Raw genomic sequence first — 20,652 nt, 5'->3', positions numbered from 1 at the left:
ATCTAAAAACACAGTAAAAACTAGTGACTCTGCAATCAGACAACGCCTTTTAGACAACCTGGATTACTGCAAAACTCTATAATGATGACATTTTGCAGGTAATTGGCAGAGTCCAGTGGTCCTTTTCTAATAGTTTTGGAATTGATCTACATACAAACGAACAAGCGTCTATTGTGTAGACAGAAAAAGTATGTTTTCTCTCTTGTGCTCCAATGGTTATTTTTTCTGTATGCACCTGGCACTTATTGGACAATTATGCTGGTCATGTGCTTGCATTTTTGTGATTAGCCTATTTTGATCCATTATGGGTATATATTTTTCATTGTCTTCTTTCAGACCTTTATCCTGGCATTTTATACTCTGTAGAGTGTTAGATAAAAAAACTCTCAGTGTGTTGTGAAATTTTTGTTTTCTTTCAAAGCAATTTTTTCATTTGTAAATAATTACAGAACCCTAATGAATCCTTCATAAAAAAGACTGAAATTTGACTCATTTTGCTTGCTAGTGTCATCAGACAAGATCACTTTTAGAGAACAGAAAGATTGCCAGAAAGATCTTGTTTGAAAAGCTTGAGTATATGATAAAGGGAGAAGACAGTAGTGTTGGGCAGAGAATGCAGCGGGACAAGAAAAAGTCAGCAGAGAATAAAAGGAGACAAAAATTGAGGGAGGAAGCAATTGCTGTGTCTTATGATTTTCATTCAAGATTCAGTAGCAAAGACAGTAACGATAAACAAGACTAAATGGTAAGTGCCTTGTGTAGCATGTGGTTTATTAATTCATTTCTCTAATCTTTAAAAAGCAAAGCATTGTTTTTGTGCATAGATTATTCTACTTTTTAGCATTAGCAAATGCTCAATCTGATAAGCAAGTAAGCAAGATTTGATTTGTTGGCACAGGTCAGGGTTTAGGCAACTAATAGCTGATGTGAATCTGGGGCTTCTGCCTTTAAATTGACATTCTAGAATGAAAAGCCTGGTTTCTCATTTATCAACTCCCAAATTTTGGTAATATGAATTGTTATTGATGAATAAAGTAGTGAAGGAGAGCGGTAATTAAGTTTCAGATTGACAACATGACTTTTGTAGGCCCTTTGATTCAATAAGCCACTATTGATGATCAGGTTTTGAAAAATACTTCTTGGGTTTGAATCGCGAGATCAAATGTTGTTTATGTTTAGTCGCAATTACTATAAATTTCTGGTGAGAATGTGTATAGTATGCTTAAAATTTTCAAGATTTAGTATCTTTGTATCTCTTCACAACATCCTCTCGAAGTTTGTCAATTTCGTTTCTAAGATTTTCAAGGACGTTGCTCTCCACTTCCTTTGAGAATTCATCAAACCTTGCTGATATTGTACCTAAATATATAAAAACATTGGGATCAAAAGTTTGATTGTCAATAAATATGATAAAAGAGATGGAGATCGAGTGAGAGTATGGTTAAAGGCACTTGACAGATACTCTCGCAAATCAATAATTGGCTTGTCAACAGGCGCGATGGTTGGCCAGTGGTTTAAGCCACTTTGGTATCGGTCAATCGCATAAAAAACAAAATTTAGAGAGATGTTCGCATTATTCTTATATGATGCACATAAACAAATCAAACATTTTAGAAGTGGTGGGCATATGTTGGCAAAAAAGAAACAACTCTGTGAGCTCCAAAAAAGGTACTCTACATCTATTTTTGAAAAGTGGGGACACATGCCCCCAGCACCCTCCTGCTCTTACGTCTATGATGGTGCATGTAAATTTTAGCGTTGTCTTGAAACTGGAAACATATCAGCGCTTACCGTTGCTAAACACCGACATTTCACGATCTTTCACTGATATTGGCACACTTCTCTTTGATTTGTATAGCCTATGTCCTGCTGTACTTATTAGGCCTATCCCCACAGTTATACTGCAAGAAATAGCCATGGCTACCAACATTTTTTGATATACTGAGGTTGACCCAAGTGCATTGTTTGTGACATCCGTATCGTCTGTAGATTCCTCTGGTAGCTATAATGTAATGGGACGTTAGCAACAGAGTGGAATGGCCTCATCAATAATCTGGCGAATAACACATATTTCGTCGTAATAATTTGTTGATTTTCTTTGATGGCTTAAGAAGAAGTCTTACGCACTGAAAATATTCAAAACCAACTTCCAAAACAAGCGCTAAGACAAACATTTTCCAGGAAAACGATGGATATAAGGGAGCTTCTAAGTAAATGTAATACACAATGAAAAACGGAAGAAAAGCTCAACATCAATCTTCTAGTGTCTGAAGATTAGTTTTTTAAAAAGGAAGCTCTTTAGTGGTTGAGATAATAATTGAAAGTGGGTTTTCATTTACCTTCCATGCCATCTCACTGATTGCATCTTTAAGAAGGCGACTTTCGGCATCTTTGTTTTCTTCGATAAATGTTCGCAAAAAATGTGCCCAGTCCTCATATCTCTTGCTAGAAAATGTCAATCCAAAGCCAGTGTCCGTGTTCTTGATATCTTTCTTTATTATTAGTTTGATACCAGAATTTGCGAAGTGTTTCCAGTAGTATCTTAAAGTGTATCTATCTATCAGGATACCTGAAACATAACGTTATTTATTTTGGAAGAAGGCCTGAGGTTTAAATGACCCTCTCTAATATTCTGATAAACCAGTAGCATGGTTGGACGTTGTGGCAAGATTTTTCTTCTAATTGCTTGGTTATCCTTTCATTCTTATTATATCAACATACATAAACTTTATAGGCGCAAGGGGTAAATTGCTATCTTGAAAACAAACATTCAGTCTTAGAGGGCTTATATCCATAAGCGTACGGGCCGGGGAGGCTGGGGGGCGATAGCCCCCCCAGTTTTCGAAAAACCATGTCAGTCGGGCAAGTTTTCAAAAATTCTCCGCAAATAGTCGGGCAGAAATGACTTCAAATAACCCAAAGACTGAAAGCTACGAGTCAATATCGTTGCATTATCCAATCGACCAAAAGTGCCTTAAAAATGATAAGATGGTTTTTGAAAATTACAAGAAGCAAAGCGATTCTGAATCTTATGGTAATAATGCAGCAATGCTTGTCCAGAAGATGTTTCAAGAAGGTTTGCATCAAATACTGCCATTCCTGTATGAAACAACATCATTGCTAGCAACGATTCTAGCAACATATTGATCAGCTGAAAGATCATTCAGTGGCCTTCAACGGCTGAAAACATATCTCAGATCAACCATGGACCAAGAACGGCTGAGAGATTCACATTGGCACTACTTAGCATCGAGAGGAAATTTTCAAACGAAGTTTTGAAAAGTGACATGAATGCGATGATTGATACATTTGGACATAGAAAGGGTCGGGACTCACATTTTTTTCACTGTAGTCGAATTCAAGAGTTAAAAGTAGTATTTTAATTGATATTGCATAAAATATTGGAAAAAATTATACATTGCTGCCCTTATCTATGAGAAAATTACATCAAACTTTTAGATCTGAACAGTAGACATTATAGAAGAATCGATAAGGATAGCATGTTCACCAAACATGTCTCTAATTGGTTTGCTCAACTCTCAACTGACTATTTTTACTTTAGATATTTAGGTAAAAAAGAACTCGTAATGTAAATATTTTTCATGTCAAGCTCCTTATCACCAACAGGCTCATAAATATATGCATGCCTCTGTACTCGGGCAAAAATCCTACCGCCCCCCCTGTAAAAATTCCGCCGTACGCTTATGCTTATATCCAGTGTGCTAATAGCTAACTGTAGCTGTACCACGTGTGCACTCAAATATTTGGAATATCATAAACCTTTAGGCCCCTTACAAAACCTGTTTGGCACAGGCATGCGGTCGTCGAAAGGAGATTAATAACTAAGGCACTTTCAGAGAGCATGAGATGAGACGAATTTTTGCTGGGTAAGTTTGCCTACCGCCCAAAGTTGCCGTACCTTTTTCAAGGGCCCGGTGTCTGCATTTTGTATTTACCAAAAGACCAGGGAGAATATTTTTACCTTTGCAGGGCTTTCAAGAGCCCAGTTATTTTCGGTAAATTATTTGGAGGCTGCCATTGAATGTCCTGCCTAAAAATCAGCCTCATAATGGCCAGCCCCTTGCCTGTCGAACTGAAAGCCCTACCGTCTTGTTCTGTAGATATACAAGCTTTTATGACTTTATTTAAATATGACTGCAAACATTTTCAGTACATATTTACTAATAATTGCATTTAACCCAGAATTTCCCTTTCATGCAACATCCCAAAGACGTATTCATGAAACTTTGTACAACGCAGTAAAAGATATCAAAGAAATCATGAAGTGCATTTTACAATAAAATTTACAAACCTTGGATTGATTCGTTTTTCAAAGCATTTATCAAGTGAGATATGTTCCGATACCCTAAAGAAATTTTCGAAAAATATGATCTTGGTAGAAATAAGCAACATCAAAATTTTACACTTATAATAGTAGACTTGAAAATTTATCTTCTGGAAAGATTTTGATAGTTTTTACCAGTAAGTTTTGAAAAGGAATATCATAAAAAGTATATCATAAAAACTTGCCTATTGCGTTTGCACCGTCTCTATATATTATGTTCTCTTCGTACCCGATTGCAACATGCCTCAGAAATCCAACCTGTATTATGACAAAACAAAATACTTTACACATAAAGGGCTTTTCTGTCTGATAACAATTATAGCGATGACTGTCTATATTTAATCTTAGGATCAAGTGTGTAAGCTCTCGGGTTATGCCCAATTATACAAACGGGGCCCTCGATTGTGTTTTACTGTATAAGTACAACCATTTGCAGACGTATTGTGCCTTAAAACAAAACTGTTTGTGAAATTTGGCCAAATTTATTATCAGTTAAATCTTATAAGGATATTATTTTCTTAAATGCATTAGGTATATAAAAATATGATATAATCACAGTTTTGCCATTTATTTTCGTTGTTTCGCCAATAGCTGCTGAGGTAAGAGTTGAGGAAATAGAAGCTGTAAAAATCCCTGATATAACAATTCCTGTTGTTATCCAGAATACAGCAAAGACTCTGCCTCCAAAAGAACGCGGAGACTTATCACCGTACCTAGGAAAGAATAAACAGTAAGTGTTGTCGAAATATAATAAAAATTCTAAAGCACTTTCATATAGCGTTTCAACAATGTCAGAGTCAGATATATTTAGTTGACTTGATCGAACTTGCGTTAAATTATCAAGAATTTATCGCTGGTTTTGGAACATTTTGATCAACGTTAGAGAACAGCTTGTGTCTGTGCAGTATTACATTTGATAGTTTTCTATAGTTAAGAGTGGAATTACGAAAGAAAACTTTCATGAGAACAAAAAGATCTCTTGAAGAGTTACCAATGAATCAGAAATCAGAATACACTGGACTTGGAGCAAGGATTGAAATAGCCAGGGATTAGAAGATACAAAAGAATAATGGGAGGGAGAAGAAAAAAAACGTATATCCAACATTGTATGCAAGTGAAAGAAATCAGAAAACAGAAAAGAGATAAAAGAGGACAAAAAGCTCTTTGGATAAATTCAATCCTTTGCATTAGAAGTTCAAGAATTGTTTCTAAGGCTATGACCAGATATAAATTTGAAATGACCAGAGTAATTGACTGAATGGCTATTGCTTACCCGACAGTTGTCATGGAGATGTATGCCCACCAGCTTCCTTCAAGAGATCCCCGAATGAAGGATTGTGGGAACTCGTCGGGGTTTTTTCTTGTATCCTTTGAAAATCAAATAAAATCAATTACGTGCTCGGACTTAATTGAAAAAACAGAGGGTAACGAGCCTGTTATCGACTCGTTTTATTATACAGTTTCTTAAATACATAATTTTCAAAACATAGGAATGCTCAAGTAATAACGTGACATTTTCAGCAGTCAAAACTTACATAAATGTGAGTTAGAAGCTGAGCAATGGAAACAAGCAGTATATATCGTAAATTTGATAGACATTTTCAATAAGCAGGATAGGGATGAGAAAATGTTTAAGCCAATCAAATTTTTCGCTTGCATTTTCGAAAGCCAATAGAAACTCAGAAAGATAATCGAAACACATGGAGAAAATAACACTGTACCAGACGCAACAATAACTTGCATATAACCAGTAGATTATAGACTCTGATATCCCTGCTTCTCAGAAAGCGATATTTAGATTTCTAATGTAAGTAGGCTCTAGGACAGAAGCGTTAAGCAAAATTTGCATATTTAGTGCACATCAGAACAACGATCGATGTAGGCACTAGATAAATCCCTCCATGACTAACGGGTTGTTTCAAACCCGGCGAAAAGCCAGGGCTACAGCTGTGAAAATCTGATTTCTCACCTAACCGAGATGGTCTCAACGGTTTTTTATACTTTAATGTATGGAGATTCAGAATCGAAGATGTGACCAAAAAATTGTGCTTTGATACCACGTGATCGATGACGTCATAAATCATGCGAAGATTATAAGAATTCGGCAATATTTTCAAAACCTGTGAGACGATTTAGCAATGGTAGCCTTGTTTGAAAGGGCATTTTAAAAGCTTTCAATTTGTGCAATATTTGCAAAAAATGATTTACCAGCAACCATATGATGACTCCTCCTTGAATAGTCAACAGCAAAATGAGTGCAAACAGGGGCCATGCTTCATATAGAGACTTGAGAAGCCTGTTCATGACGACATCCCCAATGTTATCAGGATAGATAAATGCCACTCCAGGACTATTAATCAATCTCACATACGGATTGCTAAAGTAGTATCTTGCTTCTTTGATGCCGATCGCTGGCATTAACACTTGGTAATATGAAACATTGTAAAATTGTTTCGACAGCTCCACCATCGATTTGAATGGTTTCTGATAAAACAGGCGTGTGCAGTTCTTGCAACATGCTTTCAAAGCCAGCTTTAACATTGCTAAAAAGGATGTACAATACGGCGAATAAAATTTTGCTATAGATTACATAGTGGAATACATTTTGCTATAGAGGGCACCATAAAACTCCTAGAAACTTCATACCACATTGGATCATTTTGAGCAAGATTTGTTCCTAAGAAATAATCACAGTTTCGAATGCAGTTTGGTATGAAAAAATGGGAATACATTGAACATGTTGGCTAGCAGTAATGACAACTTTTGCTGTTGATGCATTGTCTGTAAAAGTCAGCGTCATATTTAGAGTGCGTTAATTTAGGCTTTTCGTTATAATTTTCGTCATAATCAATACTGATTCTTGAATTAGTTGACAATTTGGCAACAAGTATTCGCGGTAATTCAGCAATCTAATTGTCTTAATTGTTTCATTTGTAATCAAAATGACTGGCCAAGAATGCAAAAAACCAAATAATATATTGTAGCAAAAGGCATCGGGTCAAGGAAAGCTGGGTTATGAGATTCGTATGTATTCAACGCTTTGAGACACTTCTAAGCTAGAGAAGAGCATTACCTGGAAGAATGCCATCCATAGTTCCATTTGGCAACGTAAACACGTATGGAGGTGAGTTGAAGTACCAGATAGTTAAATCACTATTGCAAATACAGAACTGTTTATTGTACCAAGTCTCGCAGCTCATTTCATCGAAAACCGATTTCGCAAGTCCTGTTACCAAGTCATACCTGAATAAAAGATCGTGGCTTTTTAAATGATATCTCAAAATCTTGTTCACTTAGAAAGAACGATTATTTTACTGAGTATATCCCGTCGATATCAACAAATCTCTGTTCAAATATAACACAATTGCAACGCAGAAGAAAAGACTGTACATAAATGATAAAGATTTCCGGTACAAATTGTAATCTGGCTTATTGGAACTAGCTATATTTGAAAAGTTTATGCACGCAAACAAAGTGAAATTTCGCTTTTAAATTATTGCTTTTGCAGTAATGGTATCATACGCCACAGCTGCAGCTGCATACAATAGTATCAAACTTGCTCTTACCTTATGGAGCATTCTTCATTGAAAGATGTTTTCTTGGTGCAGTTGTGTCCTTTCCCTAATGTAAGACACAACAAAAAGCTGGATAAAAAAAGGTATAGCTTGTGCATCATTCCTTGTAATAATGCGTAAAGATATATCTCTCACACTTCCCTGCTAGATTTACTTGATCTGCAGCTATTACCAGCAAAGCAAGAATAGACAGGTGCCATATTACGTACAATACAAAGCAATGGTCCATTGTTGCTAGAATGCTAGTGGGCTAAAACTGGCTTCCAAATATTGAAAGCATTGACATAGCATAATAGCAACTCGCGCAAATTTTGTATATGTCTTCTTCTGGATTTTCTGTCAACATGTGACCAATTATCAATTTGTGGAATCTAACCCATTATGGGGCTAAAACATTGTGTGCAGAGTTTGCAAAATAGCCAATCAGCAAACTGTATGCTCCACACATGACTCAAAAATTCTAGTTTACTTTGCTTCTTGATTTTACCTGTTGCGCAAACAGATATGAATTAACATAAATTATTTTGTATTTGCTTGCTTAAAAGAGTACCAGGAGTTTTGTGGTCGATCAACCTTCAATGGGATTTACATCAAATTTGTTTGCTGTATTATATATTACCATTAAGCATACCATTCCACATCTGAATGCCATCCGACGTAATACCGGTGACAAAGGGTAGCTTAATTTGGCTAAGTACAAGGGCTACTTTAATGCTAATGCATACATGCTGTCATTTAAATGATGTGATGACATTGTCAACATAAGCAAACTAACAACAAACTTCAGTGCTTCATCAAAGCAAATATTAGCAATAAAATATTTATTATTGCACTGGTTGAAAGCTCATCTAAAGGGTCTTTAAATAAAATGAGCTTGCCTTCTTCTTCCCTTCGAGTCCATAAAGAACGGATGCAGAAAAAGAAAATTGACTATGCATTTTGTCGACTGCTGCCTTGATTCTGCCCTTACCCACTATTAAAAATATTAGTTCTTTTGCTGGCAGTACAACAAATAAGAGATAGACAGTAAGGGGTACCTTCAAGCATGAATGACATACACCGTGTCTCAATTAAACTGTTGTAAATTAAAATAAGATTTGCGAAGGTATAAAGTTTAGATAAATAGATAGAACGTAAATAGTTACAGTTTATAGAATTTTTTTTCATAATTAATTAGTTACAGTCAGAAAAGAAGTTTGAGAACTAAATTATACCTTTATACAGTTTCAATTTTTATTCAGTCAAAATCATATTTTTACCAACTACGATGTTTACGTGCAGGCAAGCAAGCAAGAGTTCAAAACTCTGATGCACTCATCTTTGTTTCAGCCATTTTATTTTCTGGATATGATATCATGTTGCTTTTCAAGTATGTCTTCTCGTAGCTGCTCAAGTTGCTCTCGGAAGGCTTTTTCGACAGTTTGCGAAAAGACTTCAAATCTATCTTTTAAAAGGCCTAAAGGGAATAAGATATTTTAGTTGCGAATAGACTGGAAATGTGCAATAAAAAAAATCCATGATGTCAATTAGAAACATAAGCCAAATAAAAAAAGATGATCAAATAGAATTTATGTAAGATGTTGTAGTGACCCTGCCTAGGCCTGTCGCGTTCCAACATATCTATGAGTTGGTTTTTGTGCCAATAAGACATAAATTAAAAATGATGCGATATTGAAATATACAATTCTTACCATTTTGGAATACTGCGATTTCAGTGCCTTGAACTGCTGCTTGTTTTCTTCTCTTTTGTCTATATACCTTGTGAACAACTGTAGCTGCGAGGCCGATCAACACTGTTACGGTGCAGCAGCCAAACAGTGTCATTAGTACATACTTGTAAATCACAACTGATCGAAATATTCCATTTTCAAATTCCAATGTTTCCTGGGGTTCTTCTGGCAGCTTTAGTAAACAAAGGAAGTCATGTTACAATAACTAAAGTAATTATTCTAAACTTACAATTTCAGATAAATAATTACCAAGCAATCTTTTGGTGGTACAAAACTTCTAAATGGCTTTGAAAATATCTATGTTCTGACGTTTTAAACTCTGAAGAGTGTCAGACGAAAAGCTTTAGTTTACTAAATAATTATCAGTTGGTATATTAAAATATTCAGTAGTAACTGTACAAGAAAAAATGTTAAATAGCATAATATTTTAAAGATTTATTTTACATCTAGTATTTTGAGCTGTGATTAATATTGTATCATTCTGAAATTGCCAGTGTTTTATTATCAATGTTTTATTCATATGTATGGTTCTTTATAACATTCGAGTACCAGAGTATGGCATGCAGTACATTAATTTGATGTCCATCTCTTAAAAAACAATCCACTGCTTCTAATTCTAGTCATCTTAAGTAACCCATGACAAGTTGTTATTGTATTCTATTAGACTAGGCTCTAACTAAGCGAGGTGCTACGGGGAAAGGTAGAAATTCTCATGTAGCTTATCAAGACAATTTTTTACAAGTAATCCGAATATCTTGGATAAAATGGCAAGTTCCTGAAAATTTCTGAGAACGTGGATAAATTATGCTTGAATTTGGTAACAGATGATCTAGTGGCATATAAATCTAACTGTATGGAACTGCATATAAAGCATAGTCTCCCGAATCAAATTCTGTGCTCAGAAATTTGAACACCTATGATCACTAGATTATTGATTTTCCTCCTTTCTTCTAGCAAGAGAAGACGCTTATCGTTAGCACCTGTTCCGACCTATAATATTCAGTTACAAAGTCTGTTTTCATCAAAAAGCAAAGATTTTAATCAAGATTCAGCTAATCTGACTAGTCTTCAAGATTAAAAAGTGTAGAATTTTTATATCGAATTAAAGTAACTCATTGAATTCCTATGCAAAGATATATCTGTTTCAATTTTCATTTGCATTCAAAAGACAACGCTAGAAAAGGCGATTAAGATTGCATTGTTGTCGGTATAGTTTAAGGATGCATTTTGTCAGTGGGGGCCTTCTATACTTGTAGGCCATTAAATTCAGTTGTAAGGATGGTAAAATGTTCTGGACTAATGTTGAAAATTTTGAACAACGATTATGAGTTTCTTCTGTGTTATGCGACAGATTTAGGAAAACAATCAAGGCTTATTGCATTGCAGGCACGGGGAAGGGCTTCTCAAGCTCCAGCTCGAGCAATCGCCATAGTTGGAAATATAATTGTTTTCCAGTTATATCTTAAGCAATGGCTATAGATATAATTGGAAAACAAGCCTGTGGGTCTTTCAGTTGAGTAAAAACATGTAGCATCCTTACCTTCTCTTTTATGCTCTTTATTGCATCAAATAGTATACGACTCTCAGCATCCAGGTTTTCTGCTTGGAAGTTACTCAAAAAATGGGCCCAGTAAGCCAGACTTTTATCTGCAAATATCATGCCAAAGCTGATGTCAGTGCTTGCAATGTCTTTTTTGACTGCCAGCTTGATACCAGACTCCTGAAACTGCTTCCAGTGGTATCTCAATATCAGCCTATCCATAAGAATACCTGAAACAAGAAGTTTCCTCCAAAGCTACATTAAAGCAAGGATTTGTAAATCAGTGTTCGAATGTAGTCAGAAGCATTTATAGAATTCTCAAATATTGTTTTGATAAGATCCAGTGTTTTGAAAGTGTTTGCAAAAAGAAATATGACACAGCACAGCTAATGTAAGTAACCTGTGCGTACGTGGTTCAGGTATTTAAAAGTAATGTAATCATAGAGGTAATCGAATTTGGTACAGTGCAAAAAATCAAGTGGTTTTTTCTAATTAGTGTCCATTGCGACGTCAAGAGATGCATTATCTTTTATCCCTGGGCATTCGCCCCATCCATTTAGAGTAGCAGAGTGGGCCTAAATTCTGCTTTCAAGGCAGATTAATTTAGCCAACACAGAATAATTTGCACGGATAGTAAATTGCAGTAACAATGCATACCGTCAATTGTTCTTCTTCTCAATGAAGTTATCAGGTCGGACACATTCGAATACCCTAGAAAATTTTAAGATCTTAATTGAATTATTCATTAACAATATAGAATTATATATAATAATAATAATAAAACGAATATTTATACAGGATAGACACTTCAACGTGTTAATTAGCTGTTATTAATGACCTGTGTTCTACGCCTAAATACTATTAATGTGTGCGAAAGAAGAACCGCCGGATAGGCTGTCCGCCAGATTCTATGAATCTTGCAATGAGTATAAATATGGAGATAAAATACAGGAACAAAGCAATTCCGGCGGACAGCAAGCACGAGAAATCAATTTAATTAGATAAATTTTCAAAGTAAATTAGATAAAATGCATACTAATATTTCGCCCCTGCGTACAGGGCTTCATCAGAGCTCCATACAGGGCTAAATGCTATTACCCTAAATATTTGAAATAATGAGAATACAGATATATATATAAAAGAGGAAGTTAAACTATTCACCCCCAAAGTTACAGATATAGTTTTAAGATAAGTATCATTTAAAATGTTCATTGAGTTGTTTCTCAATTTCTTTATAGCTCTCAATTTTACGAATTTCTAGCGGTAGTTCATTGTACATCCTCGCACCCATAAACCTAAATGGTTTTCTTATTACTCAAAAATTATTGCAAAATATCGTGCCCAGTGCCTAGGAAATATTACGGAGATGGTGCCCTGAAACAAGTTTATATCATGAATCCAGAACAAGCGGAAATTTTCTTTTCGAAAACGTTTCTTGGGGTTCTATTCTAGAAAGATATGTAACAATTGCCTACCAGCATTCTACCTCTTTGAACATACATATCTTAATTGATAATCAAAAACCCGCCACTAAAATTATTGCCGACATTATGGATAAAACGAGTTTGCCCACGTACATTGATTCCGGAATACCACCGTTGATAGAAAACTCTTGGTTCACCTTGTTGTATTACAAGTGGGTATGTTAGTGTAAGGCTGAGGGTAGAGGGTGCCGTTGTAAAATGTTAAGAGGGAGGCTGTGCTGTAGGAAACTTCTAGAAGCATAATGAAAGATTACACTAATGGTCACACCCTGCACACGTGCATTCTTGTTAAATAGTTTCTTTTGTGAATGTGATTTTCTTCCGGCTCTAAACTTTTCACCGGCTCTAAAAATTTGACAAAATTTGCTCATTCGTGAAAAACAAATAAGTATCTTGCCAGGAAAGAAGCTCGTCCAACCAAACATACACATTCTTGTTAAAAGAAGGGGCTGTGCCTTTCCTTCGAAACCTCTCTAAAATTTTCCAAGGGGAGCTGAGCCTCCTAAGCCTTCTCTACGGCACCCTAGATTAAGGGTTTAGTGAAGGAGACGAGGTCGAATTTTGTTGGTTTTTCATTTGAAAGGTAGTCTGGGATAACATTTTTGAATAGGCAAGGAAAAATTTTAGGAAAAGACATTTTTCAGGAAAATGTTAATTTATGCTACATTTTTGAATTCAAATTGCTGCATCATAGCATGGAGATTGCTGCAGTTAAAACCATTTTCTTAATTTACCAGTTGCATTTCCGCCTTCCCTGTAGATGATGTTCTGCTCGAAACCATATGTAATCTTTTCCAAAAATCCAACCTAAAAATAACTTATATTTTTAAAAATTTTAATCTAGATTTATCATTTCCAATGATCACACAAAGCAATACTTTCAAAAACTTTAACGCTACCCTTCTATCAATATTGTATCTATAATGTTATAAGAATATCAGTTTTTCCTTAAAGGTAAGATATAAAAAGTGTATTGTATGGTTCCTATATTGTAGTTTTATGGATTTGATAATTTTTTCTGAAGTGATAAGTATCAGGCTATGAAAAGGACAAAATTACATTTTTGCGATTTAAGTTTGTTTTCCCACTAGCTGTTGCTGAGGTTAATGATGAAGTAATAGAAGCTGTGAGAAGCCCTGATATGACAATTCCCAAAGTTATCCACAGCACACCAAACGCTCTACCAGCAAACGAACGCGGGGACTTGTCGCCATACCTAAGACAGATGACATTTTTAGATTAAAGATTCAAATATTTTGTATAATTTAATTCACATCTACAGTGTAGGTTAAAATAAATTTTTATTTTGTAGAGCACACTTCTAGCATGGAATGCTCGAAACGGCACAGATTGTTGTGCAATGAAATGACATTAGGGGTGGGGTGGGGGGGGGATGAGAGAGAGAACATACCAATTTCATGCTTATTTTCATGTTTTGGTAGTTTGCTGTAAAAGATAGCTATTGGGGTTTTCAAGCTATATACGCTCGTTGTTTTTCGGGCTGATAGATTAGTGCCTAATGGCTTGAAAATTGGAAAAAAAAGGAAAATTGAAGGATTCGGGTTAGTTTTATTAACTGTTTTTAAAGCAGTGCAACCATTTTAATTTTAAATCTAGCTTCAATCAAGGAATTTTGGCTGCTACATGAATTTTTGGAAATGATATGTACATGACAAAATAAAAAAAAGAGAGCAGAAGCGCGTTCGGTTGGTCCAAAACTTTGAGGGCTACCAGGCAGGTGACATTACATCATCTTTTTTTATCAGACTGTAGTATTATGTAGACAAAGAAAGACGTAGTAGGCCCTATGCTTACCCCACGGTTGTCATAGAAACGTAAGCCCACCAGCAACCTTCAAGAGAACCTTTAATGAACGACGGATGGAATTCCTCTGCATTTTGTCTTGCATCCTGGTAAGAGATGAAAACAGAAGTAAAAGAATGGTTGAAACAGTTCTGGAAGATTAGTTGTCTAAATGACGTAAAAATTTAGCAAAACGTTTGGAAGTTCAGGTTTTTATTCGGATTCCTCACTTTTTTTGGGGGGGGGGGAGAGGGGGGGTTCAGACCTATTGCATATCATTCGGATTCCTCACAACTTGCATAGGGTTTTGACATGTTAAACGTTCGTCAAGAATCCGACGAAAGCCGGAATTTTCTGACAAGGGCGCAATTCATCCAGAACCTGCCATGCCCATGTCCTCCATAATTTCGGCCGCTGACTTCAGTCTTTATGGATGATGATGTTAGGCTTATCTTAGATTTGATTATTGATCAAAGAAGATGTTGATGTGCTATAAATCTGTAAAGTAAGCTCTTGGATTTTGTCTGTTGATAGCCGAGAAAACTTGTGATAAGATTTCAGCTGTCATGATAACTTTCTTTGCTCATGCCAAGAAATATTTCCTACCAAGGCATGAGGACTTTTATAAGAACAAGAAGGCTTCCGCAAAAGGCATCTAAAGAAGCAGTCGCAGAAAATATTCACGTACATGCTTTGTTATTAACAAGTGCATGTGTGCGTTTTATCCATGAACATTGCTCAGTATGAGTCCTTGCGATACAACAGACTGCCTCACAAACAGAATAGATTCCTTTTCATAGTAAAATACATTTTCAAAATCAAAGGCTCTGTTAAGAATCAAATCTTGTAAGGTTATTAAGTATGCTAAGCCAAGAGTTTAACACTAGGCACAGATAATAAAATTGGATATTATCGCGGTGTATCCAAGGGCAATGTTTTTGTTGTTTTTTTATAGAAAATTGTCCTATTTTCAGTGCCCTTACTAGAAATGTTTTTGATGGGGCTCAATTTTTCATGGGACAGGGTAAAATCGTTAAGCGAGCAAAAAGCAAGCTTGGGTCTTGGGACACTTGAAGACCCTAAGGGTGGCGGAACCCTCACACGTCTGAGAGATATATTGAAACTGGTCCTGGAACAGGACTTTACAAGTAATATAGCGTTTTAAAACAAAATTGCTTTTTACTAACGGTGTTTTCACCAATTTACATAGTTTTCATCGATGGCCATTCACCCCAACCTTTTGTGGCTATCATTGAGTCAAATTGTAAGGGCAGAGCTAAAATATTATCGTTTTTCTTGCGAATTCATTCAATGCAAAGTAATTGAATCACTAGAGACGATCCGCACTCAGAGTACCCCAACTCTGCTTTTGAAATCGACAGATGTTAAGAAAACCCCTTGTAGCGAACCCGCTATGATCCTTTCTTGCCAAGAAAAAACGCTGACCCACCAAAAACTGCTCCCCCCTCCCTAGGTTTCTGTTGCTCTCCCCGTTGAATCTTTTGTTTCCCTGTGGAGAAAGGTTTTCCAATTCTATATACTTTTGCTCTTCCCTGCCACGATGTCTGTGACGAACCCCATATTGGGAGTTTCTGTGCTGTATCTCTGATGCCTGGTTGGGGTTGCTACTGGGGGTGTTTTAGAAAGCGACTTACCAGAAGCCAAATGATGACACCACCCTCGATGGTCAATAGCACAATCATTGCAAGCAATGGCAATGTGTCCCCAAGCGAATGGAAGAGTCTGTCCAGCATTTGCTCTTGCGAGTCATCTATTTGAAGGTATGCCACACCAGGGTTATTCATGAGTTTCACATATGGCTTTCCAAGGTAAAAAGCAGCATCTTTGGTTCCAATGGCTGGCATTAATATTTGGTAATGGGATTGGTTATGAATATTTAGCATCATCTGGTCTATTGACGTGAATGGTTTTTGATATTTCAGCGGCGTACAAGGATAGCAACAACTTCTCACGAATATTTTTAATATGGCTGAAAATAAAGCAAATAATTAATGGTTTCTAGAAAAGTTTTAGACTTCGTAGATTTGATAAAGCTAGGAATATAAATTCTGCTTCCTTGCTAAGAAAAAACTCATCAGCTTCTAAAAAGCTCCTTTGGTTCATGATGGCTGATTTGTGACATGCTTGTGACAAATTTGAAGTTCTTTCTCTTCAGCGAAAGACTTTAATTTCCCAATGTTTCCAAACATTAAACAGTTTAAGCTTTATTTCTATTTCAAAATTCTTTCTCTTAATAGACCAAAGAATGGTTTCTCTCCTTTCATCTCGTTCTACAGAGACAGATTTTGACAGACCTTTTATCAGTTAACTGTAGTGTCCGCTTATATGCAACTTCTTGAAAACGATTGTTAAAGACTGATTGTAACAACATTATGTAGAGAAAGAACTAGTCAAAAAAAATCATTTGTTACAAGATTAGAATTGGGCGTGGCTGTTTTCTGATAAAGTCAGTGATATTGAGTGTTAAAATAAACAAAAACGATGATGCAATCCGGTTATACCTTATGTCATCCAAGTTCAATTCAAGAATAATCCTAGGCTCAAAATAAGAAAATTAGGAATCTTGGGGCTCGGCAAAAAATTTGGTATTCTTAAATAAAAAAGTGGGCACATACAGATTACTGTTCTTTTGGCCTGGCTCACAAATTTCAGAACCAAAGCCAAATTACAATGACTGAGCCAGTGCCTATGCAGCAATATCTTAGCCTGCAACAGATTTAAGTGACTTACAACATGTAAAAATTGAACGATAATTCACGGTACTTTCAAGCCGCCTTAAATACCTAATTAATCTAAAAACACTTTCATGACGTCACCCCTGAGAGAATACTAGTAGCATCACCTGGCAGAATTCCATCCAAGGTTCCATTTTGCAAAGTGTAAACGTATGGAGGCAAGTCATAGTTCCAAATTGTCAAAACCATTTTGCAGACTCTGTAGTACTCAGATGTCGTTTGGCAAGAAGCATTTTCATAGAGATGTTTCGCAACACCAGCTGCCAGATCATACCTAAAATGCATTATGTGTGAATTATCTCTTTTGTCAGAAAACATAGCATAGAGTAGCTAAGTTGATCAAAGAACTTGGATCATACTAAATATTAAAGGGGCCAAAATGTTTTGAGAGTTCTAAGCATGCTAAAGCCAAGTGGAAGGCAAATCTTTTTATGCTTTAGATAAGGAATTTTTTTAGAATAATTGCCCCCAGTCCCCCTTTTTCCGTGGTCTTTGAGTTGATTTAATCTTCAGTAAATAATCAGTGCTTGTATTTTTCTGTTTAAAAGCAAGGTCCATGCATAGAAATAGCAAAGCCCAAGTGCTCAATTATTTTCTCTGTTAACTAAATTCTTTATCACATACATCAACTTCTTACCCATTTGCAACAAATAATATTAGCGAGGAAAGTTGCTACAAGATAATATTCAAAGCTTGCATTCGAAAAACCAACATTTAGGGCCCAGTAAAGGATTTATCAATTAAGAGAAGACCTACTTTTTGTGAGACTCTTAATTTTTTACGTTGAGCCTAAGATTATTTTAAATTTATTTGACAGAAGGTGTAATTTTATATCGTATTTTATAATCACTCTGTTATAAACTTTTTCCTTTGGCCGAGCTCTGCAGGATTTGAAGAGAAAAACAACACCATGTCATATCATAAAAATGCTAATTTTTATCTACAACCAAATAATTAACTTAATCCACACCTTCATCCATAACCGCGTGTTCCAATCTCTTTACGGTTCTCTTTCTATTGCTGACGTGTGCGCTCTATTTCGCTGCGCACCCTGCTGCACAGTATCATTATGGCGCAGACCGCTTGATCAGTGGGCGCAGTCCTTACTTTACAACAGACACCATACGTCTATTTCAAGACATATAACTTGCATTTGTTTTGCATTCCAAAAAACTCAAACAGACAAAAATTAATTTTTGATGAAGTTTGAGTCTTGCATTATTCTTAAGTTTTTCTTAAATTTCAACAATTTTGAGCCTTAATAGTGTCTACAGTAGGGTCTAAATTGTACCTGTTCTTTCTTATTTACAAAAACCGATAATCTTTATGAATGGTCTTTAAATACTGCAAATTTCACGAAAAAGTGTGCGTATTTATCATTTTTGACTTTTTCTGTTATTTGCAGTAAAGATATACTTTGGATTTCATTTTTGTGATAAATCCTTCGTGGCTGATATTTTTTAAGGCATCTCTTAAAGAAGAATTAATTCAGGCTCAAGGACCACGCAGCATATCACAGATTAAGGGGACAAAAACATTTTGGGGAGGGGGCAAAAACCAGAGCAGGGCCATTTTTGTATGGTTTCAAGTACATTTTGGAAATTGTTGGGGGAGGGGCTAAAGCCTTCCCCCGCTTTTGCGGTCTCTGTTCAGGCTACCTATACGTTTCACCACCATCAAAATGCATAAAAATGAAAGTTTCTTAGAAATTTCTAAAAGTCTTACAAAATGGAAAACATTCAATTCGTCAACTAAACTCGACACAATATTGCAAACAGTTGCACGTGCTAAAGTATAATTCTGTATGACGTACAATGCCTGCCAAAAGTTATCGTGCACTAACTTTAGTTTCAAGGGCAAATTCAGTTATTCCTCATTCCCCCTTTGAACAATTCTGGTTTACTACAAAATGACGTGGGAGATTAGGAAGTACGCTTTTGCTGCTAATTCAATGCTATTTTTCTAAATTATCAACATTGTTTAAGGGAGAAGGGGGTGCGGAAATAGGAGTATTTGGGGAAAGAATTGAAAAATATAAAAACACAAAGCAAATTGTTGGGTGTTCCAAGTACTTTTGGCAATGATTGTTCATAATGCTGTATGTTGCCCTGTTGTAATCACATTATTTGGTACACATTCAGAAGCTTTTTAACTTCTTCAGCCGAAGCCCACGAAGATGAGAAACTCTAAGAAAAATACAGTATCTTTTTAACATTCAAGCCGTCAAATACTTAAACTGCTTTTACCTCACTTCATTCATAGACTTTTGCCTTTATTGTTTCTATTATTGACAGTTTGTGATATTAGAGAAAGAAGATTATCACTTATAATTTTTTAATTGAGGTATTACTTATGGAAGCCTATAGCCAAGGGCCCCCGGGTCAGTGACCCCCCTGACCCCCTCTCGTCAGCACTGATAATACGGTATGGTATAGTGGAATCAATGCCTAAAATACAATGCTATGATACCTTACAGTACACTTGACGTCCTCTGAAAAGTCTCCACTGCTATTATTTGACTGTCCAGCAACAAATGACAGCATTGCAATTGCTACATACGTGTACAGTATAAACACAGATCTCTGTGTCCAAAACATTTTAGACGCACAGCACTCCATCTTAATCTGATATCGTCTGCAACTTATGAAACCAACACGATGAAAATGTGCAGGTGCCCTAATTCTTTATCGAATTACTGTTGGTTTATTTGATAAAATTAATGAAAGGAAAATGCTTCAACAACAATAAATAATCCTGATTCAGTAACTTGAAATGAAAATTGCCAAATTTTGTGAATAATGAATAGACCTAGCCTCAGGATCATACATTAATTGTTGTTTTTATCCAATGTAACGTCATTATTTGAAAAAAAGCAGATTGTTTCATTGGTGGTGATTGTTGCGGAGATTGACAAGGAAAAATTTATGAAGCATACTGTTGTTAATCGCAGAAATTTGCCTAGACATCTTTTTCTCTTTGAGACACAGTCAGCCACACGAAAAGATGAAGACCTTCTGATGACGATTGGCAAGATATAATTGTATCTGTCAAAACTTTTATGTTTGTTGAACTTACCCTAATTTTAAATGTTTGTGGTTTTTGGTTACGTTTTTATGATAATGTATGCATCCAGCAATTCGTCAAGGCTATTTCTTATCTAGGCATAGCAAATTCGTTAGCAATTGGAATGTCTTTTGTTCTTACCGGGTATGGAAGAATTTGCCAGCGGACGTTTGTGACGGCCACCGGTGAAATCTGCAGATATCCTCAGCGATCATAAGCGATCATAAGCGAGCATAAGCGATCATCAGCGATCATCAGCGATCATCAGCGATCATCAGCGATCATCAGCGATCATCAGCGATCATATGGTAACCAGGCTACAGAGTCCTTCGGTCACATATTAGTTATAAGCAAAA

General features: G+C 35.9%; 3 protein-coding genes across 4 annotated transcripts in view; 1 reads left to right on the top strand and 2 right to left on the bottom strand.

Moving 5' to 3' along the window:
- Nucleotides 1-20,652, top strand: part of LOC148960361 (mitochondrial translation release factor in rescue-like) — a 39,765-nt gene that overhangs the window by 600 nt on the left and 18,513 nt on the right. Inside the window, exon 2 of one of the 2 annotated variants that reach the window (XM_089115882.1) lies at nucleotides 506-745. In XM_089115882.1, coding sequence (XP_088972008.1) covers nucleotides 506-742 — 237 coding nt within the window. In that variant the 3' untranslated portion in view covers nucleotides 743-745. Of the gene's footprint in view, nucleotides 1-505; nucleotides 1,242-20,652 lie in introns of those variants that run through there. The other variant, XM_089115878.1, reaches the window with a different exon arrangement.
- On the bottom strand, nucleotides 1,222-8,271 carry LOC135690676 (uncharacterized). Its single transcript, XM_089115819.1, has 10 exons — nucleotides 7,912-8,271; nucleotides 7,419-7,588; nucleotides 6,554-6,888; nucleotides 5,619-5,713; nucleotides 4,902-5,058; nucleotides 4,531-4,603; nucleotides 4,313-4,366; nucleotides 2,340-2,569; nucleotides 1,792-2,002; nucleotides 1,222-1,359 (listed from the first exon to the last, which is right to left on the bottom strand). The coding sequence occupies exons 1-10, from the start codon at nucleotides 8,019-8,021 to the stop codon at nucleotides 1,232-1,234; spliced, it is 1,563 nt and encodes a 520-aa protein (XP_088971945.1). The 5' UTR covers nucleotides 8,022-8,271; the 3' UTR covers nucleotides 1,222-1,231.
- LOC135690672 (uncharacterized) lies at nucleotides 8,439-19,972 on the bottom strand. The gene is made up of 10 exons (XM_065208290.2): nucleotides 19,703-19,972; nucleotides 17,341-17,507; nucleotides 16,133-16,467; nucleotides 14,490-14,584; nucleotides 13,734-13,890; nucleotides 13,409-13,481; nucleotides 11,848-11,901; nucleotides 11,191-11,420; nucleotides 9,612-9,822; nucleotides 8,439-9,376 (listed from the first exon to the last, which is right to left on the bottom strand). Exons 1-10 carry the CDS (start codon nucleotides 19,849-19,851, stop codon nucleotides 9,255-9,257), a joined length of 1,593 nt encoding a protein of 530 aa, XP_065064362.2. The 5' UTR covers nucleotides 19,852-19,972; the 3' UTR covers nucleotides 8,439-9,254.

Source organism: Rhopilema esculentum, chromosome 4 (assembly GCF_057945365.1).
Source record: "Rhopilema esculentum isolate cy_ngs chromosome 4, ASM5794536v1, whole genome shotgun sequence".
Classification (NCBI taxonomy): Eukaryota; Metazoa; Cnidaria; class Scyphozoa; order Rhizostomeae; family Rhizostomatidae; genus Rhopilema; species Rhopilema esculentum.
Note: the sequence above shows the minus strand (reverse complement) of the source record. Positions and strands in the feature narration are given on the sequence as shown.